Source organism: Narcine bancroftii, chromosome 5 (assembly GCF_036971445.1).
Source record: "Narcine bancroftii isolate sNarBan1 chromosome 5, sNarBan1.hap1, whole genome shotgun sequence".
Taxonomy (NCBI): Eukaryota; Metazoa; Chordata; class Chondrichthyes; order Torpediniformes; family Narcinidae; genus Narcine; species Narcine bancroftii.
The window spans coordinates 165842030-165864712 of record NC_091473.1 but is presented as its reverse complement, the minus strand read 5'-3'; the positions used below and the strand labels follow the sequence as shown (position 1 = coordinate 165864712).

Sequence of the window (22683 nt, the reverse complement as noted above, 5' to 3'; positions counted from 1 at the left end):
GATTGAGCACTTTAAATACATGTGAATTGTTTGATTACAAATTTAAAACTGTGGAGCACAAGGGCAAATAAAGGAAAAAAGTGTCTCTGTCCCAAACATTATGGAGAGTACTGCATATGTGGTCAACAAAATGAACTGAAAATTTATTAGCCTGGTGTCACAGAGACTGCAGATGCTGGAATCTGGAGTAAAACACAACCTGGTGAAGAAAGTCAGCAGGTCGAGCAGCATCAGAGGGAGAAAAAGACTGGTTATTGTGTCAGTTCAGATTCTTTTTCTCCTTCTGATGCTGTTTGATCCACTCAGTTCCTCAGCAGATTGTGTTTTACCAAATAATAACCATAAAAAATCTTTATCCATAGCCAGCAATGATGCTTGATATTTTTCATAATTATGTTCTTATTCAAATGTGAGAGCATCGAATGTATGTTATGAAGCACCCACTGCTACAGCTTTTGCAGAATTTCAGCCATTTTGTGTTGGGCGGCTGTAATGCACTCAGAGACTTGAGAGGATCACAAACAAGCTTTTAATAGCTTACAATCAATGGCCGGTAGATACAATAATCCTCGGGTGAATCTGAGGTCAGGCAGGAAAACCAGGGTTTATACTGGGGTAGGTGAGAGGGGAGCTAAGGGAGGAGCCAGCTGTCTGAACAATACACAGACAGTGAATTCCAGTTCACTGCATTGGCACGGTTAATGTAGTGGCTAGTGCAGCATCGGCGACTCGAGTTTGAACGGCGCTGTCTGCAAAGGAGTTTGTATGCTTGCTGCATGTGTGTGGTGGGGGGGGGGGGGGGGAGGCAGGGGAGGGTTCCTGGGTGCTCCAGTTTCCTCCCACCTTTCAAAATTGTCCGGGGTTGTTGGATTTTTGGAGCATTTTGGCGGTACTGGCTCAAGGCCAGAGGGCTTGTAACTGTGGTGCAGGTTTACATTTTTAAAATTTAACATCATTCAGACCCTTTATCTAATTTATTCTGTAACTGAAAATGATCTCTATTATGTGGGTTACCCAGAGATTCCTTTGTATATTAGTTAAAAATGGCATCCTGTCCTGCGAATTGAGATTGAGATGAAGCTTTGAGAGGGCACGGCAGAAAAGTTCTCCATTTTGGCCTGATTTCCTCTCGCACAATTTGCTTCCCATCTGTTCTGGATAAGCAGTGAATTGTTGTCATGCAAATGAGATGAGAGTTGAAGTTGCTAACAGTTCTCCCTGTTGAGCCCCAACATGTTTGGATGCCTGAATACTGCTCCATTTGTACTGGGGCTTGATTAACTGAAAGGCAGCCTTCCACTGGCGCAGTGGATTGATGAGAGGTTGGACACCACTCCAGAGATCGATGTTAGGACATGCCACTACTGAGATAACAATAGGTTAAGCTTTGAAGTAATAAAGATCTTGATAAAGAAATTTCCAAACTGCTCTTGCAAGGGATTGGGGGGTGGTAGGGGGGAGGGGGAGTTTGTGAAATTAATTAAGGGATAATAGTTTTCTAAGATGCAGCAAGTTATTGGGCTCATAATTCTGCATTGAAGTTTATCAAGGGAATATTGGAAAAAAAAGGTTTGTATTTATACCGCCCCTTTCATGACCTCAGGATGCACCCCCTACGCGAGGCTACATTTAAAAAAAGCTTCACATTCAGTTAAGCATTTTTAACATGTTGTCCCTGTTGTAATGTTGAAGCACAGCAGCCAAATATTCACCAAAGCAATCAATCTTTGAGATGATGAGGGTGTTGATTGGAAAGAAATAGCTTCTCTGGCATCAGCTCTGAAAGGCTCCTTTGATTTGTACACATTTTATGCAGTACTTGTAATAAAATCTGGAACTCCTAATATAACTTGCTGGTAAAGCAAATAATGAATTATGGTGAAGCTTACAATTGACAATAGAAGCAAAATGCTCTCATTCCAGAGAGAAGTTGAGGGAGCCATTATCTGAGTCATTTTCTACCCTCTCAAACCTTTGTGGGTCTTCAACCAGCTAAAAAAGCCATGGGATCTCCGCAGATCAAATTCCACGGGGAAGTGGTCACTTATGTTCAGCGCCTAACAAATTAGAGAAGAAAGACATTGTCAGTTTTGGGTTTATTCTGTTGGAGACACGTTCAATATTTGAATTTGTGTAATAATTTTGACTCACATTGTATTGGCGCAAGTGAGTTTGTTCAAATTGAGGCGCACTTTGGAAGAAATGGGATGGATTTTACCCAGAGTCCTACATACAGATCCCAATCCTGCTATTCGATGGAGATGGAAAGTGCAAACTAGTCAATCGCTCACGGTGAGGAATTAAAAATCCTTTATGGAAACATTAGTTTCCCTTGGGGGTGGAGGGGGTGGGGAGACAGACTGGATTTGACAGATGAGAGGAAATTGTCACATACTCACTGGACTGGCTATTATTCATGTGCGAGTGTTGATGTTTTGTGGAAAACATCGCAGGGAAAAACAAACATGCTTTCCTTTAGTGCCTGAATTGGGAAGGGTTGTGGCTGTCATGTGACAGCACTGCCCCAACCTAGTTGGAGGACACACCAGCTGCCAATCAAAGTTTGGTTCCGCCCCACCCATTAGTGTATACTTTGCTGTTGGAACCATGTAAATTACCTGGACTGCACTCTCCAGTCTGCCTGTACTTGGCCTTGGGCCATTGGCTGTTGTAATTAGATTAACCCTTCTGCCACTGAGCTATTAGCCCCCAGTAAATGATGTAGGCTTGTCCCTCCAGCACTATGCTCCTTGTTCTCTTTCTTCACCAGCTTGGGACCACCCTGCTTCACTCCAGGCCTAAAAATGTGGAAGGGTGCTGAAGAAACTGTTGGTAAGATGTGCTCTGTTAAAGGAGTTGGGAGTGTTTGATTAGTGTCCCTTGTCGCATCGAGCCATGCCTGCACTGAGTCAAGGGGTGGTGAGGCATTATAGTTATTTTTCCCTGATCACTGTATGTACCAGTTCATTGTGTGTGTGTGTGTGTGTGTGTGTGTGTGTGTGTGTGTGTGTGTGTGTGTGTTCTGCATCAGTTGCCATTTCCCACACTTGCCTTCTGTAAATAAAATCGTTCGCTACATCAAAACTGTAAATTACTTGGACTTTCAAAATGAAATTATGCAATAGAAGTTTAATCTGCCTATAAACATAATCAAATGGCTAACATTATCATATAGTTATGATTTGCACTACCATCAACCATGATCCTGAATGTCTCCCTATCTTCCGCCAGCTCCCCATCTCCTTCCCTTCCATCCCCATACAGTGCTATCTCCTCCTTCTATCACCTCAGCTGCTTTCTCTTCTACCCTCCCCCTTGTATCCACCCATGACCTATTACTGATTAGCCTGTACTCCCCTTGCCCCTTTAATGAGCTCCTCTTCTCTCCACACCCCCCCCCCACCTTTTTATTCAGGCACCTATCTGCTTTACGCTCACACCTTGGTGAATTGGTTCTGACCTGATACATTGGTTACCCTTTACTTCCTCTAGATGCTGCGTGACCTGCTGAGTTTCTCCAACACCTGTGGGTGGTGCCAGCAGTCATTTGACCACACCAAAGTGGTGTGATTTTCATTGTTTAAGTCCTCCGTTATCCTTTACCACCTACTTCCTTTACCCTCACAGTCTCTCCAATACCAGTTTCTGCTTGTGAGAACTTGCTCTAAAAGTACAGTTTCTACATTTGCTCAAATAACAAGTAAAAGTAAAGATTCGTTCAGAAAATAGGTTGGCACAATCCAGTGATTTGAATGTACGATATTGATGCAGGCTTTTCCATTCTCAGACCCTGATCTCTAAATTGGAATGAAGCTTAACCAAGCTCCTTCATTCCTCCCTGGCTCATTCTCTCTCATAACTTCCTGAAATTTAGGGACCAACCCTCCCATTGTCTTGGACAACGAAAATCATTCATGCCGGTGATGTCCCTCCATTATTCCTGATTTTCACATTTGAACACTGTATCCTTTACTGCAACACCCATGATATTTTTCTTTTATGGTTCCCCTCCCTGGCTGCTCCACCCAGTCTTGTATTGTTACTTCAAGCAAGCTACCTCCAATCTACTTTGTATACTTTGTATCATCATTCCTCGTAATAGAACTGGTTTTTATTTATCCTGCAAGAACTCAAAGACAATTTCCTACTCTCATTGGGGGCCAATAGCTCAGTGGCAGGAGGGTTAATCTAATTACAACAGCCAATGGTTGCATAATTTCATTTGGCCAAGGTCAAATACAGGCAGACTGGAGAGTGCAGTCCAGGTAATTTACATGGTTCCAACAGCAAGGTGTACACTAATGGGTGGGGTGGAACCAAACTTTGATTGGCAGCTGGTGTGTCCTCTAACTAGGTTGGGGCAGTGCTGTCACATGACAGCCACAACCCTTCCCAATACCTGGTCACCATTACAATGGACGACGAAGCACTTTCTTCGAATCAGTCCTCTGTTCAGTTATTACGTCAAAAAAAAAACTGGTGAATTTCTCCATGTCTCCATCCTGCTTTCTGATCAATTACTAAGGTTTGGTGTCCTAATTATCTGAGCTGAGCTGAGCCTCAAACGCTGCATCATCTAATACCATCTACACCTTTATCATTGCAACTGCCATTGAAGTCTTTATTCATGTGTGTCTCTCCTTGTTATCATCCCAAGTTTCATCGCCATCATGCTATCCTGTTCTAACCCCACTGGCAGAAATCACATGGTTCCTATTCTCATAATTCAAAGCTTCCTATTGCCTCACCTTCCACTCCTGAACTCCTGTCTTGCATCTACTCCTGTGTCTCATAGGGGTAGACTTTGCTCCCTCTCACCATCCAAAGTCTTTGACCATCAGAAGCACTATTCTGGTTTGAATCTCCTATAAACCTTCCACCTTCTTATTTCTCCCTTTTACGTTAAAACCTACTTTAAAATGATCTTTAGCTATGACTGTGCCCTTCACTGCACTTTGGAACATTTCATTGCGTTGAGGTTATTGGACTTGTGGATGAATATATATCCTCCGAGTCAATCTCTATCCAGTCAGTGTGTACAGTTTCTAAATAGAATTATTAAACACTTATTTTTACCAGTTTTGGGTTACTCAGAAATGGACGCAATGTCCAAGAATAAAAATAATTTGGAATTACCTCTCTTTCGGTCATTCCATAAACCTCCTTGAAATTAAATACCTTGACCGAATCCGGAATGACTGCTCTTATTAACTTTCTTCCATGAAGTACAATCCTGTTTTAGTTTAAAAAAAAAGTTCTTGGATGAATGCTAGAAACCATTCTGTCTTGCAGTTACACCTGATGGCAGATTGCACGCTGGAGATGGCCCCAAAACCCATGAGAAACTGTTGATTACACAGTGCAGAAAGAATTTGATCACACGTTCATGTTTCTGAAATGTATCTGATTCCACATTAGAAATGAAAAGTAGTGGTGGGTGGTTTTATAAACACGCTGTCGTGTCCCCCCGTCCACCCCCCCACCGCAGCGCGGCCTGGCCGGTGTCAGGGAAGACACCCGAATGACTCTGAATGTGTGAGTGAAACTAGTCTGAGAGTGAAACTGTTCACATGAAAGCATGTTGCGAGTCTGATCCTGTTTGTGTGTGAAAGCATTCTATAAAACCTGTCTGATCACACATGAGAATAAAGGAGGTCTGCTTGCATGTGTCTGTGAGGCCATTTTGATCGGAAATGAACACAAAACAAATTCATTCATTCATGCATTTTCCTTATTTTAAACATACAAGATCTAGTAGCAGCGATTTGTTAAACTCTCTGCTTCACCGTTCAAATCTCTACCTTCTTATACAGTCCCCATTTCATTTGGTATCCAAAACTTGGTCAGCTTCTGCCTTGAATGTATTATTGACTTGGATTTTACTCTATTGCCATCATTCAGTGCAGATATGCTATTTAAGATTTTATTAAATGATAAGATGTACTTTTTAACTTCGAATATCAATTATTGAAGATTGATTTGTTAGTTTGGTTTTGTTTACATGTATTTGATATTTGTTGTTAATTTTACACATCATCTACAAGGACAAGAGCTGGGAATCTGTCATGAGTTATTTGCCAATAATCGGCATTTAGCAAATTGATGCACTTGGAAGAGGAAGTAAAAATTCAACGTCATTCAGATTTTTATTTCTCATCAATTTCAGGGAAACTGTTTATCCAGTGTTTCTACTTGTACACTAATTGCAAAGATTCTGCAGTACGATGGTTCCTCCCCTCCACCGCTGTTATCTGTTCAGGGTTTATTCTGTTCTCATTCAACAACAGCTGATTCTGTTCTAGTTTGAGGTTCCCCTAAGAGACAAGTCGGTAATTATTATTATATTGGTATTCTTGTCCTTCTAGATAGTGTGTTAATTTCTATCTTCTTGTCTTTTACTTTGTTGAAGAACCTTTGTTGCTTTTTTTGGCCAGTGGGAAATAAGACCAAAATTATGGGTTGTTGCTGGGGGGGGGGGTGGGGGGGGTTGGGAATTATAAATGAAGTGGGCAATATGTATTGGAGAGCAGGAGTGACGTACTGTATGAAGGAAAACACCAAACATGGTGGAAGTAAAATACAATGCCAGAGAAACTCAGTGGGGGGAGGGACACAGTCCCACAGGCAAGAGGAAATAGATAGATAGGGGAGGGTGGGGAACAACAACAAACAGGAATGGAAAGAGAAAGGGGTGAAGAGCTGGAGGAAAGAAGACAGAGGGACGGAGGCTAGAGAGAGGAAGAACAGGGAGTAAGCTAGCAGAAACCAGAGAAGTTGATGTTAATGCCTACCAGCTGGAGAGTGCTTTGATGGAACATTAGGTGTTGCTCCTCCAATTTATAACAATGCATGAGGCAGACATGTCAGTGTGGGAGTGGGATGCAGAATTGAAATAGTTGGCCACTGGGAGATCACAGTCACTGATGTGGACGGAGTGAAGGTGCTCAGCGAAGCAATCTCCCAGTCTTCCTCTAGTCCCTTCGATGTTGAGAAGGTCACCATGGGAACATTAGCTGCAGTAGATGACTCCCGCAGATACACAAGTGAAATGTTGCTTCCCTTGGAAGAATTATTTAGGGCCTCAAATGGTGGTGAGTGAGGAGGTGTGGGCGCAAGATCGAGAGCGGGTGAGAAGGAAAGATGTGTCTGGAGGTAGGATCATGTTGTAGGTAGCAGAAATTGAGGATAATGTGTTAGATGCAGAGACTGATAGGGTGATGGGTGAGGACAAGGGGAATCCTATTTTTTTTTGTTGCGTCTGGGGGGAGAGGATCCCAGGGCAGATGTATGGGAAATGGATGAGATGCAAGTAAGAGCTGAGTTGATGGTGATGAAGGGGAAGCCATGCTTGTGGAAGAAGGAATACTTTCTGGACTGGAAGACCTCATCTTGGGAACTGATACCATGGAGAAAATGAGGGAAAGGAATAGTATCCTTGCATGAGGACTAGGTACGAAGAAGTGTAGTTGAGTTATTTGTGAGAGTTGGTGAGTTGGTAAAAAAAAAGTTTGTCGTTAGCTTGTCTCCTGAGATGGAGACTGAGAGATCAAGAAAGGGGAGAGGGTCGCTGGAGTTCGACCAAGTGAATTTGCGGTCGGGGTGAAAATTAGCAGCAAAGTGACGAGTTCAGGACAGGTGCATGAGGCCTCAGCATAGCAGAGGAAGTGTTGAGGATGCAGAGGCTCACGGCATGGTTTGCTCCACCAAGCTCACAAACTGGCAGGCATAGATGGGACCCATGTGGATACCCATGGCTTCTCCTTTGATTTGGAGAAAGTGGGATGAATCAAAGGAGAAGTTATTAAGGGTGAGATCAAGTTTTGCCAGGTGGATGAGGGTGGTTATAGATGGTGACTGTTTAGGTCTCTTGTCAAGAGAGAAATGAAGGGCTTTGAGACCTTCCGTATGGGAGATGGAGGTCTAAAGAGATTGGGCGTAGGTCCAGGGAATTGGAAGTCATTGAAGAGAAGGAGGGCATGTGAGGCATCGTGAATGTAGGGTGAGGAGGGATTGGACCAGGGAGACAAAATTGGGTCAAGTTAAGATGATACTAGTTCCCCTGTCTATTCCTCAATTGGTGTAGGAGGCGGAAGGGGGGGGGGGTCTACCTCATCGCAAACAGGGAAGGTCAAGATAAGAAAACAGCCTGAGCACTGGCTACTGTGTCATGACAAATCCATAAGCTCCTGATAAAGGATTCATACTTTTGTAGTGAGTGTTTTGAATGTTGTGTGTGACTATGGTTAATTAAGTGTTAAATGTTGAGGGTTGGTGGGGGGGGGGGGGTGGGGGACTCTGCAGAAAACCTTGTATAGAATTGATCATTGTAAATTGTAGTCAGTATTGACACTGAAAATGCTGATAACTGAGCTTAAGTTTGAAAAATTATAAATAAAATATTCAAAAATAAAGATGATACTAGTTCAGAGGGGCAGGAGCATGTGGAAACAATGGGTGTACCTGGATAATTGAGTTTGACTATCTTGGGTAGAAGGAAGAACCGGGGTGTGTGAAGATGGGAAATAATGAGGTGGGAGGGAAGTGACCAGAGGTGATGTGGTTAGAGATAGTATTGGAGACGTGGCTTGATGTTCTGTGGTGAGGTCCTGTAGGGGGCCAGTAAGGGAAGGTGTATGAGAGTTGTTGCCTATCCTCGGGCCAGGGTGCCAGACGACAACAGCACCACCCTTGTCTGCGGGTTTGATAGTGAAAATGGGATTGCTGCGGAGAGAGTGGAGGGCAGAGTGCTCAGAGGAGGTGAGATTGGAATAAGACCTATTGTATTACAGCTTTAGTTAAAGGACCTATCCCTAGATGAACTGCAATTGGGGAGGCAGGCAGCTATTGTGATATTTGGAATCTTCTCAGATTGTCCCAGAATTTTCAATTTATTGCAAGATAAATAAGTGCAATGTGTAGATGTATCAAAATTCGTACTTGTTGCAGCCAAAGAAGGGTTGTGGCTGTCATGTGACAGCACACACCAGCTGCCAATCAAAGTTTGGTTCCACCCCGCCCATTAGTGTACACCTCGCTGTTGGAACCATGTAAATTACCTGGACTGCACTCTCCAGTCTGCCTGTACTTGGCCTTGGGCCATTGGCTGTTGTAATTAGATTAACCCTCCTACCACTAAGCTATTAGTCCCCAGTAAATGATGTGGGCTTGTCCCTCCAGCACTATAAAGGTGCCATGTGCTCCTTGTTCTTTCTCTTTGTCAGCTTGGGACCACCCTGCTTCATTCCAGGCCTAGAAATGTGGAAGGGTGCTGGAGAAACTGTTGGTAAGATGTGCACTGTTAAAGGGGTTGGGAGTGTTTAATTAGTGTCCCTTGTAGCATCGAGCCATGCCTGCACTGAGTCAAGGGGTGGTGAGGCATTATAGTTATTTTCCCTGATCACTGCATGTACCAGTTCATTGTGTGTGTGTGTGTGTGTGTGTGTGTGTGTGTGTGTGTGTGTGTGTGTGTGTGTGTGTGTGTGTGTGTGTGTGTGTGTGTGTGTGTGTGTGTGTTCTGCATCAGTTGCCTTCTGTAAATAAAATCCTTCCCTACATCAAAATTGTGTTCAGACCTACCAAACCTGTTTCCTCACTCATAACAGTAAGATACACCAAATATAATAATAAAAATAAATTTTGGCCCTATGGATATGGTTGGAGTTAGAATAGTATGTGGAGCTTCAAGAGCCTGAATGCTCTTTTGTGGGGCGGGGGAGGTATCTTGAAGTGATCCCTGCCCACCTTTTGGTCAATTGGCTGATGAAGATCTGTTTCGATTGAACAGGAGCACTGGGAGAATTCAGTCAGTCAACCCCATTTCTGTTTTTTTTTAATTTCAGATTCTGACACCTGCAGTTTGATTTTAGATGACCTAATTTCCTATTTTAGTTGACCTCATCTCTTAAACATCACTTTAAAAGCTCCTGTGAAGGATTGTACAGAAAAGTTTGCAGTATTCTCATGATCTCCCAAGTAGGTGTGTTTTCTGTACTCAAAACACTTTGCATATAGTAGGATGTGAACTATTGTTCTTGCATAGGTTCTCAGGAGACTGGCACGGAACCCATTGTTTTAACATGAAGAGGAATGATCAGGCCCCCCCCCCCCCGCACATTAAATGGTTCTCTTTGGTTTTGCTAAAAACAACAAGAATGGAATCTTTTCACTGCCCATTGTAGGTTGTTCTCCAGGTCATTATCATGTTTTATTACAACAGGCTTTGATCCAGGTTGACTTATGTCCATGCAAGCTAAGAATTCCCTTGCTGTTCACTTCTTTTCAAAATCATTGGACTTCTCACCTGTCATATGCACAGTGTGTACTTTCTTTTACTGTTGTATCAATTTCATCTCCAATCAGCCAAACAAAGTTGGTGTCATTTCGCAGTTTGATATTTGTCCAGTCCTTCCTACGGACGTAGGCACAATCTGCATTGAAGTCTCCCATAATTATGAAGTACTGTTGAAGACGAAAAGGAGTGGTAATACAAGACATAGCAATCAATTTATATATCAAGGGCAGGAAACAAAACTTTACACACTTCTTTGGGACTGTCCAATGTCAAATGTTTAGCAGGCATTGAGGTGAATGTAAAAGAACTGATTGCTGTCCTACTTGTGTATCCATTAAAGCACACATGTCAAACTCTGGCCCGTGGGCCAAATTTGGCCCGCAATATAATTATATTTGGCCCGCAAGATCATATCAAAAATGTATTAGAGGTGGCCTGCTGGCCGCCGCGCCAGTATAGCGCATGCACAGTAACCGCTGTGTCCCAGGGTGAGAGAGAGAGAGAAAAATCCTGGTCCTTGAAAAGTAGTGGTGGGTGGTTTTATAAACACGCTGTCGTGTCACCCCGTCCACCCCCCTACCGCAGCGCGGCCTGGCCGGTGTCAAGGAAGACAAGGCCGCTTCCCAGCGCCCGGAACCCCAGTGGCACAGCGTTTCTTGGAGCTGCAGATGGAGTCGGGACGCCGGAGGGAAGATTGGGGCTCCCCGCCGGGCGATGGGGCTGCCGGCCGCCCTGCGCCTTCCCACTGGACCAGCGGTGGGTGCCCGGAGTACACGTGGAGAGCGAGGCTGGTCGGGCAGGTAGGGTGGAACCCCCCCGCCAATCTCGGGAGTGGCGTGGGCTGGATCGGGATTAGCCGTGCTCACCTGCTCCTCCACCGCTGTCTGGGATCCCAGCGCGGTCCTGAGCGCGGAGACTGCCCTGGAAATGTCCTGGGACACCGGCACGGAAAGAAGAGCAGGGTCCGTAGAACATTACAGATCAGAAACAGGCCATTCGGCCCTTTGACTCTACCTCGTGAAAACCCAACACTGGAGAAACTCAGCGGGTTAAACCGTATCCTTTATCCAGCAGAGAGGTACCTGACAATGTTTGGCCCTTGTTCCCCCTCATCAATGTATGAGCAAAAGTCTGTGGTTCTCGTAAAAACACCAGAAGGGAGAAACTCAGCAGGTCAAAGGGGGTCCGGCAGAAACTCAGGGGGGGCCTGACCTCGCCAGGACCGTTGCCCACTCCTCCTCCCTGCCGCAGGCCGACTCGCGACTCACGGTGACGGGGCCGCTGATCCACCGAGATGCCGCCCTGCAGTGAGAGCCGATGCCCCCGCACTGTCGTTGTCCAACCTGATCGCCCGCAAACCCCACCCTCCCGCACACAGGCCTGAGTAAGGATTATGAACTTTAATCTCGGGATAAAACGATCTTCCAATAGTTTCATGTCACAGTGATAAATATATTCCTGGTTAAAAATGGTCCTGCACCTGGATACAAGCTCATTAGGCATAAAACTTGAAAAGTGTGTAAATCAAAGGATATCTGTACCAATGGAAAAAGGGCATGGCAAATAACCCTGCTAGAGTTCATGCCCACAATCAGTCACCCATTTGATTGTTTCAGGAATCATGTTATTCTCCCACATTCTCAATAGCCCTCAGATTTTACTATTCGACAGCACACTAGCAACATTTGACAAATCCTCTATAGAGAAATATTATTTATTGAATATTTTATTTCTCATTTGTTAATGCTTCTGGAAAGAGTTTATCCAAAACTATTATTAAACATTTATTTTAATAAGAAAAAGTTTAACATTACATATGTTGAAAGAAGAGAAAACATGCAGATGTTGTTGAAAATTTTCAATAAATATTTAGTTCGGACCTCGACTTAGTCCAAGTTTTTAATTTTGGCCCTCCGTGAATTTGAGTTTGACACCCCTGCATTAAAGCCTTTAGTTTGCATTAGGCAGCTACCCACTACCTGCACATTTTCTGTGCAATAATAACATCGGACAACAAATTTTTTTCAAAAGGTTTCCTTCCTGAAAATAAATTGGGAATTATGATAGGCAACATCAAGATGCTTCAGAAAAAGATAACTTCAGATTTGATTAGCAGATGGCTGGCTGAGGGCATGGGGATAGTGGAAGGTGGTAAATCAGCATTTGGGGCATTGGGAGCTCAGATGGGCGGGTGGCCAGGCCCGAGGCGAGAGTCTGCGGTCAAAGCATCGGAAGCTCCAGTGAGCGGGTGACAGGGGGCCTAGGTGAGAGTCTCCGGTCGGGAACTCTGGTGAGTAGGTGGTCTGGGCCTATGCGGGATCAAAAATAAGGGGAGGGGTCGACTATTACATGCTAGTAATGTCATTGTGAAGAAAGCAAGTCTATGCCTCTACTTCCTCAAGAGTTAGCAGATGTTCAGATTGGCATTGGAAACCTTGCCAAACATTTACAGATGTGTAGTGGAAAGCGTGCTGACCGGTTGCATCATGGCCTGGTATGGGGTCACCAATACCAGTGAGCAGAAAGCCCTACAAAAGATAAAGGACACAATCCAAGACGTCACAGATAAAACTCTCCCCACCATCGAGAACATCTACAGGGAACACTGCGGTCGGAGAGCAACAACAATCATCAAGGACCCACACCACCCAGCACCCACCCTGTTTTCCGCTGCTGCCATCAGGAAAGAGGTCTAGGTGCCACAAGACTCGCCCCACCAAGTTCAGGAACAGCTGCTCCCCCTCCACCATCAGACTCCTCAATGACACTCAATTGAGGACTTTGCACATCATTTTTTACTGATTATTTATTTTCTCTGAATTGCACAGCCAGTGTGTTTACAATGCTTTCTTTGCTTACAGTTCTCTCTTTGGTATACAGATTTTTTTTTTGAGTACGGTTTACAGTTATTGATAATTAGAAATTATTCCTGGCCCACAGGAAAAAAAGAATCTAAGGGTTTTATGTGATGTCATGCAAGTATTCTGACAATAAATTTGAACTTTGTAAGTGGTGAAGCCTTGAGGTGAGAGTGAATGAGAATGAGGGGGTGGATAAAAATTAAGATTAATGTAGGATATTAGGGTTAGGGTGATGGTGCATTTTCCGTGGGCTGAAAGGCCTGTTTGTGCTGATTTCTCAATGACTGAATCGGAATGATCATAAGAATTTTATTTGGAAACAGCCATGTGTACCTTTGCTCTCCAGGATTGCTTCATCATCTTGTAAACATCGTACAATGCATTAATTTCATGGACAGAGGATCTCGGCATTGAGTGTAGAGGAATAACGACAAAGTCTTTTACAGCTTAAGAAATATAAAAAAAGAACATGAATTATTACAGATGCTCCCCCTCCTATATTTTAAATGCAGCTGGTTGGCAGGAGGGGTCTTCCTCCAAACCTATTTTCTCTATGTTGGGAATGTGGGAAAAATTGGCCCCCGATGAAAATGACTTTTTCTCGGGAGTGAGTGCACAGGGACAGTGGATGAGAACTGGCCCCGATGATCTCACCTTCTCCTCCCACACTGGTGATCTTGTCAATTTTTCCAGTGTGCAAATCTGAGTAATTTTGAAATCAATCAATAGGTCTTTAATCAAGCTTCTTTCTTCTTTGGTAAACACAAAAGCTGTAGATGCTGGCATTTTCAGCAAACTCAACCGGGTCAGACAGCATCCGCGGGTAAAAATGGTCTGTCAGCATTTCAGGTCAGAATAAAAATTTTAAAAAGGTGAACTACACATATAAATGGCAGGCGTTGGGAGGGGCGGGGGGAATGGGGGTTGGGCCCCAGAGGTGGTAGGACAGAAGATGTGAGAGGTGGAGAGGAGACAGTTTGGGCAAGAGATTTTGGTGGGGGGGTGGGGGTGAAGAAGTTAGAGAGAGGGGGGAATGTAAAATATACAGGAGCAGGTCAAAAAGAGATGGAAACAGTGGAACTATAGGTACTAGATAATTTTATCTAAAACTGAAAAAAAATCAATGTTCATCCCATTAGGTTTAAGGTTGTCCTGTAGGAATATGATGTATTGTTTCTCAAGTTTATCTTTTTCCTCATCTGTCAATGGGTGAGGACAAGGACTTGTATATATGTGTAAGAATGATTGGGAAGTTGAAATGGTTGGCCACAGGAAGCTCAAATTTAGAGCATAGGTGGCAAAGTCTGTGTTTTCTCTCACTGATATAGTGGCGGCCTTGTATGGGGAGAAGGTGCAAGGCAGAGCTATACATGCACATTGCCCAACCTAATCCACTGATTTTGGTGCCGTCTACACGATGTTAGGCACAGCATGGGTTTTATGGGCCGGAAGGACCTTCTACCATGCTGTATCACTAAAATAAAAAAGAAAAGAAGAAACTTACCACTGTAGCGCGATGAAAACCAAACCACAAATGGTTCTCTTGCAAAAACATCCTCATTGTTTACTGGGGAATCAGGATATTGACAACTTTTTTTCACTGATAATAGTTTATGTCTAAAAGAGATGTCGAAACGTACAATAAGGATCATGTGCTCAATGGACTATTAGCTCACATGAAACACCTAGCTAAGAAACAGTTTTAAAGACTGCTCTTTGGATAATAAATTGAATACACGTTTGATTCCTCTCTTGAATTGAGTGTACATTAATGCTTTTCAAAGTGATAAAGAAATTTTCAGGTGAACTAAGTTTTCTCAAAAGAAAATATCAAAGGGTAAATCTAACTCTGAAACTTTCAGTACACAAAGCGATCAAACGTTTACAAAGTCAGGCTAAATACTGATGTGTGCTCTGCACACAGAGTATTTTGTCCCTGGAGCATATAATCCACCCTCTCTTTTATTTATTATTCATATTCCCGACAAGAATAGGCACAATCAAAATGTAGAAACTAATTGGAATGAAAGAGTACCTGTAAATAAAAGCGTATTGTTCTTTGTAGGCCTTCATTCCCAAACGTTTACTGATGATAAATTCATATTCGTTTCTGTTGCCGTGACTGAAGAAAAAAGTACTCCTCAGACCAGTAATTAGGAGTTTACAATATAATGTAAATTTACAAACTAAATTTACAAACTAAAATTGGAATTATGCACAGGTTATAGACTTCCTAGTTTCTAATTCCAATGGTTTGCTAATTCCTGTTGTCAAAGAAAAGACTTTTTTTGTTTCCTACTATTCATGAAAATTGGGTTCTTGTCTTTAAGGCCAGGTTTAAAGGAACGTAAGGAAAGAAATAGTGAATTGAAATTGGACAAATTTTCAAATTGCATTTATCCGACTGGCATTAGCTGTAGCGAAGAAGTGTATAGCTATTACTTGGAAGGACGAAATTGAATTAAGTATTTTCCATTGGAAAAGATAACATAATTTACGTAATCAGTATACTTTTTTTTGTTAATATGTGGGGACCATATATGAAATGTATGGGTTTAAATATGTAATGATTGTTTGGTGACATTGAACATGGCTTTGATTTATGTATTTTTTTTGTAGTTTGGGGTTATAGGGGATGGGAGAGAGGCAGGGGACGGGAGGTATATATGGGGGGAAAATTTTGTATCCTTGTATTCTATATTTTATTTTGTTTTTTTTAATTTGGATTAAATAAAGATTTAAAAAAAGGAAAGAAATAGTGGCCTTAATTTTCTGTCAGGACTTTGGACGTTCTCACCGTAGGCCGTGTGGGTTTTCTCTGAGAGTTCCAGTTTCCTCTTGCATTTCAAAGATGAAAATTTACACTCATTAATAATCTACTTTTAAAAAACGTCACATTTGCTTTAATCATGTCCAGGATTTACTATGGCAAAGTATCCAGGTCCATAATGGTAAAAATGTAAGCAGCAAAAGGCTCAACAATCTAAAAGGAAATCAACGATGTCAAGGGCATCTTGAACTGAGCCCATCCATGAAGCAGCTGAACAAATCAATGCGAGTCGACTCACTGGATTAAATGCCAAATGCTTTCTGACATTCAGAATTATTCAAAACCATTTACACACTGTTGAAAACCAAAATGATGTAAAAAAAATTGTAAATCCATAAACAATAAACACGACAATATAAAAAAAAATTCCCAATGGATTGGATGGTGCTTAAAATGGTTCAGACGAGGTGGCCTCCACTGAGGCCAGTTGTTGCACTAATTGCTCAAATCTCTGAGGGCACAATTGAACAGTTGTTCGCCATCGGCCAATCCATGGACCTGGACTTAAATAATCTTCAAATACTAACATCATTATTTTTAATTCAGGCTCATGGGCCAGAAGGGCCTGTAAGCGGATGAGAACAGCATGGTAACAGGCCCTTCCGGCCCATGAGCCTGCACTGCCCAAATAAACCCATGTGATCAACTAACATTTTCACCCCGTTCATCTTTGAAATGCAAGAGAAAACTGGAACTCTCGGAGGAAACCCACACGGCCTATGGGGAGAATGTCCAAAGTCCTGGCAGACAGTTCTGGACAGATTTCAGTCCGTGTCTCTGTCACTGTAGTGGCATTGTGCTAACTTCTGCACTAACTGTGCGGCCCAAATGATCAAGAAAATAGAAAAAACAACCAAAATTACAAACAAATGAAGATGCGATCAATTAATTAAAAATACTGATGAGAATATAACAATGAATAAAAGTAAAATATGTGCTTTTGTTTTTTTTTTTAAAAATCAGGTCACCAACTTCATTCATAAAGACTGGGCCAATGCTTCAGCCAGGGCTAGCAGTAAACTAATGGACCAGATGTGAAGTATCCGGGCCCTCGACCCATTAAATTCCACACCTGATGAAGTGAGTGCAGAGTCCACGTACTCCACGGCTGCACACTAGAATGCGTCGATGTGGTCGTCAATGGCTCATGCAGTGCCGTGAGCTGGCTCTTCCCTCCACCACAGGCAGGTGAGGACAAGCTCAATCGAAGCCAACACTAACCTTTATCCCGTGCAGGAACTCCTCTCCATTTCAATGATCGGGGATGCGGTTCTTGACCCAGGTTAGACTCTGTTCTGGAGTTCTGGATAATTTCCTTTCTATGAAGGCAGATGAATTGCTGTAACTTTGCACTCCACTATTGGAATCCGTGACCCCTGACAGTGGTCGAACCATCAGCTAGAAACTGCTAGCAAGATGGAGTTTCCTGCATTCTCACAACTCTCTCTGTGAAAATCCATAATTTCTTTGCTGGGTAATTAATACTTGTTAGCTCATGTTTTACTTCCAGTATTTCCTCATCAGGTTTGGCCCACCTACTTATAGGTTGGTCAATCAGATCTGCTCTGTCTAAAACATGGAGTAAAACACGAAAAACTGCAGGTGTAATCGTAGTATAAACACAGCCGGTCTCGCAGCGTCCACAGGAGGTAAAGATGTTACCAATGATTCAGGCCTGAGCTCTTCCTCAAGGTGTGCGCGGAAAGCATGCAAGGGGCTTCTATTAAAAAGCTGGTGAAAAGGGAAGAATGGGAGGAGGAGAGGAAAGATATGGGGTAGAGGGGGGGGGCCTAACACAAACCAATGGTCCCAGTCTGGCAGTGTGTGATCTCATTCACTGCCACCCTGAGGCCAATCACAAATTGGAGGAACAACTCCTCATATTCCATCTGGGCACCCTCCAACTGGATGGCACTAACATCAAATTCCACTTTCCATTAGCCCCACATCGTTTCCTCATGTCCTCTCCTCTACGTCTCTCTTTTTTCCCTCTGTCTCCCTTCCCAAAGCCAAAGTTTACCCCCTCCCCCTATCAGTTCTCTCCTCCTGTCCTCTTATCATATCCAATTAACACAATTTGTCTATTAGTCTGTACTTCTCCCCCTCCCATTCTTCCCTTTTCACCAGCTTTTTAATAAAATCCCCTTGCCTGCTTTCTGCTCACACCTTGAGAACGGGCTCAGGCCCGAATCATCGGTAACATCTTTACCTCCTGTGGACGCTGCAAGACCAGCTGAGTCCCTCCAGCATTTCTGTGTTTTTCCAACTAAAAGATGGTTATTCTATCAAGGACTCCAGTGCTATGCGTCCTGTTGATTGCCCCAGTATATTCAACGCACACCTAGAAATTACTGCAAGGTCATGTTTAAATGGAAAGGTGAAACCATGTGTAGATCTGCATAGTTTAATGGTAAAAGCCCCTCCTTGGTCTTACTTATTCAGGCTTCTCATTAGTGCAGGAAAGGCTTGATTGCTTGCATCCTTGATTTCCATCATCAACATCAGATCACAACGAGAGATTATCTGTAGAAAATTATAGGAATTTCCCAAGTGACTGTTATATTCTAAAAGGAGTGTGGAGCATAAAATGGAACGATTGTAACGTTGTTGTCTTAAATATTTGTAAACCTAACTTTTTGCATAAGGAAAGGACAGAGTTTCAGACATGGCAAAATTGTTTTCTGCATTCATGTGCGGAAGATGTTCCTTGGGACATTCTAGCAAATAAAATTTGGAACAAACTGTACCTTTCAGGAAATATTTTAATCTGTCAACACCAATCCATTAAAATGAAGAACACTGTTTAGAAACTACTGCAGAATGCAAAAGGAGAGAGCTGACACTGACATCGCATGTTTCAGTAGGCCATTTTATGTTGGGCCTCCGCCTTGAGACCGGCTACCCGGAGTGGATAGAAAAATGGGAACTTACCTTTCAAACAGCAGCCCTAAAAGGCTGCTCCAGTGTCCCATTCATGTCCAGAGGCGCCTCGTAGCGTCCAACAGATCTGACGGAGGTGGGGCAACTGGTGCCGTAGCGCCACCCGTAATCAATCTGCGGCAGAGCAATGGCCATCTTCCCTACCCATAATCCCCCATGCAGCTGAAACCTCTCTGTGTTTCCCAGAACGGTTCCAGCTGCATGGGGGAATATGGGTAGGGAAGATGGCCATTGCTCTGTCGCGTTTTGAGCCTCAGAGAGTGGCCCCAAAGGCCAAAGCAGCCCTGTGTGGCTGTCCCAGCCCACACCAGCCATCCCCTGATGGCTTCCGCTGCCTCGACCGTCCCTGTTGCTCCCACTGCCCTAACGGTCCCCACTGCCTCAATGGTCCCCACTGCCCTGCCAGCCCCCGCTAACAGCTCCCGCTGCCCCGATGGTCCCCGCTGCCCTGCTGGCTCCCCCCGCCCTGACTGATTCCGCTGCCCCTGACTTGGAGGGAGGGGGGTGAGTGGGGAGATGGGTCACAGGCTGACAGCATCATCAGCAATTTCCCAAAGAGCCGCCTAATGCAGCTGCCAATTCAGATCGATCAGCGGAGGGCTGCGCTGCAGAGATTATCCCTCTCAGAGAGGGGTTGGATTAAGCTGCTTGGAGACCACCTCCACACATTCAGAGAGGTAGGTGATTATGCGTTTTGGCGGAGTTTCTTTGCCTTTACGTCTCAACTTTTTGGTCTATCTGAAATGGCCTAGTGGCTCAGGCTTGCTCAAGAGTTCAATTTTGATGGCTGGTTTCCTCCAGCCTTTTTCAAAACAGCCTCCCAGTCTTATTCAAATATCCTGATCTGTACCCTTTTGTTATTTTCTTCTCACTGTTATTTATCTTTCTTGTGTGATCATTCCCTCATTTCATTTGTTTTTCTGCTTTAGGTTATGATTAGCTTCTTTTAACGCCAGACAAGTTTTTCACCTCCGTTTCTTCTCATTTCTCTTCACTGAAATAATAATTGTGGGCCATTCAACAGTTCGGTATCTTTCTAAATTGATTATTAAACATGTCAATTTAACTTTGTTGCTCTGAGATAATGGAACTTTCACAATTGTTAATATTTGTAATCTACAATGCTTCTGATTCATTACGTTCAAGTTTATTGTCATCTGATTGTACAAGCACAACCCAACAAAACAGCGTTCTCTGGTCCTCGGTGCAAAACATGCAGGCAGACGAACAATACACATACAGGGCATGTATTTCATCTACATAGATCTATACATGAATATGGGAGTTTGGGTGATTAGTGCGAGAATTCCTTTGGCATTCTCACTGGCCATTGAGATTTTACACAGATTAGTAACTGGAAAATATGTGATCATATGCTAAAAAATACAGTGCTAAAAGATGAATGGAGATAATGGAGCTCACAGTCCCTTATAGACAAATGTCACAATAATACCAGGTAAGGACAGATGCAAAGTTAAATGCCAATATCCAAAAGTTGCAGTGGGGGGAGGGGGGAAATAGATGTTGTTAGCTTCACAGATGATGAAGATCTCATCTTTGAATCACATTGAAGAATGCGAGCTTGCTGAGTGCATGCTTCTGATACCAGACCAAGTCATAGCATTTTGAGTATTAACACTGTTAAAGATGTAATGATGTAAAACACTTCGAACCAATACTGAACATTAACTGGTAAAAGTGAATTTCAAATCCTTCAATTTCTAATATTGAACTTCTAGAAAAATATTTAATTTTTTTTGTTTTTTTGTTTTATTTGTCTTTATTTTTGTTTCACTACCTGCTGAAGCATTGAATTCTCAGACACTAATATGCATTTTCTTCTCAGTCCTGCCACTACCCAATTTGTGGTGCATTGCTATGTATGTTTAAGGGAAATTACCTGATGGCTTAGGTCCTGGATATCATACTTCTCTCACTGCCATGGTTTCAACTTTGTTTCAGCAAATTGCCATACACAAAAAAAATTAAAACAAAAAAAATGAAGATCGATCAGATTGACAGAATTAATTCTCCAGTGAATTATGACATTTCACCATACCTACCAACTTTTTGTGTGCAGTCTTAAGAAATGAAGCTGCGCAGTCGTGTAACTCGAGAGCAGTGTGGATGTAAATGTAATCAAACAGCTTCAGAAGCTGGAATGTTAAACATTGCCACAAAATCTGTCCATTTGCCACTGGAGTTGTTATCATTGTGGGGTTATTTTTAATTACAACTCCTCTGTTCATTCTGTTTGGATTTCCTGCTCTTCCTGTTGTTGTTTCGAGACATTCATGGGATGCTGCAGGAGGGACTTTTTGTCAAAAGGGCAATATGTAAGAGAAGCATTCAAACAAAGATATCTCCAGACTGGCTTTCTATTTTAGCAGTTCTTACCACAGACTCCATCAATTTTTCTAATTGTGTCACTGAATCTGCACGTATGACAACTTGATCGCATTCCAAACAGAAGGTTGGATTCCAGTCGATTGCAGATTCATTTGCACGATTGAAATGTTAAAACTGCTCCGAATTCTGAAACAGAACCTGTTATCTTGGGCTACCAGTTGTGAGGCAGCGATTGGCTTTGGATAAACTAGCGCAGGATTGGATTTTACGGTGATTCTCAGCAATGGAAGGCATTTCTGAAATGTCCTATTGAAGAAATGGCAACTTTGTCAAGATCCCAAGCAAATATTGGAACTTCAGGAAATGGGCCAGAACGAGACTTCAAGAGAATAAGGAAGAAATTTTTTAAATTTAAATTTATGCATACAGTGTTGTAACAGGCCAATTTGGCCCCATGAGTCCGTGCCACCCATTTTGCACCCCAATTAACCAGGGCCCCCCTGGAGAAAGCCCATGCAGACATGGGGAGGATGTGCAAACGCCTTACAGACAGCTCAGGATTCAAAAGCAGGCCACTGAAGCTGTAAAGGGGTTGCGCTAACCGCTATGCCATCTGTGCCGCTCCTTTTAGAAAGAAAGTAAAATATGGGGTAAATAATAATAAAAAGCAGCTGATCTCAGTGGAGTACCAGCTGTTAAGGATATTGAAGCCTTAACATTCACTGGTATAATAGTATTTTTTTGGTTCATTAGTAATAATTAATTTACAGCAATCAGCTGCTTTCATATTTCACCTTAACTCTCATCACATCAATGTACGGGAATATATCTTTGTTTTTTGTACTAAAATTTATATGGTCATTCTGTAGAAATAATTGGACCACACCATGCTTTTCCATTCATTAGATCAACCGTGCTTTGGAATTTGTTTTTAAATTTAATCTGCTTTAAAATTTGTGAACTAGTGTACTGAATTGCCCTGTCACAAGAACACAAGAGTGATTTAATCTGGCTCAGTCACAATCAAAAATCAAAACATTTTACACAACCATGTCGTTTTAAATCCTATCAAGATGCTGATAAAACACCGAGACACTAAGCAAATGTCTCTAACTCACCTTCACAAGTTGATCCAGGATTCCTTGTTTGGCTACTTTTGATTTTCCAAATGATCTCACATTAAAGGAACAAATTTTAAGAGAATTAATCCCATAAAAGCTGGCAAGAAAGAGAGCGCAGCAGATGAGGAACTGATTTGCCATCTTCACTTTTCAGGGATAGACACCAACTGGTTAATATTCTCTTCATGTGGAGAACCTCCTTATTTAATCAGGGTGACAGTGCATTTACGTTTCTTCCTCTTTCAGTTTTGTCAGCCAATGAGCAGAGGTGACCAAGAGCAAGTATGGAAT

The 22683-nt window shown here is 42.8% G+C and overlaps 1 protein-coding gene across 3 annotated transcripts; it reads right to left on the bottom strand.

Moving 5' to 3' along the window:
• Nucleotides 1-510: 510 nt before the first annotated feature.
• Nucleotides 511-22610, bottom strand: LOC138764139 (deoxyribonuclease gamma-like). Of its 3 annotated transcripts, none has more exons than XM_069939599.1 (9): nt 22390-22610; nt 18417-18505; nt 15188-15274; nt 14657-14769; nt 13486-13598; nt 10301-10458; nt 5137-5233; nt 2152-2248; nt 1968-2057 (listed from the first exon to the last, which is right to left on the bottom strand). In XM_069939599.1, exons 1-8 carry the CDS (start codon nt 22531-22533, stop codon nt 2177-2179), a joined length of 873 nt encoding a protein of 290 aa, XP_069795700.1. In that variant the 5' UTR covers nt 22534-22610; the 3' UTR covers nt 1968-2057; nt 2152-2176. The 3 variants fall into 3 exon arrangements, with proteins under 3 accessions (XP_069795698.1, XP_069795700.1, XP_069795701.1); XM_069939600.1 differs by having other exon boundaries at nt 2152-2245; XM_069939597.1 differs by lacking the exon at nt 2152-2248 and having other exon boundaries at nt 511-2057; nt 22390-22608.
• Between the last annotated feature and the right edge of the window lie 73 nt (nt 22611-22683).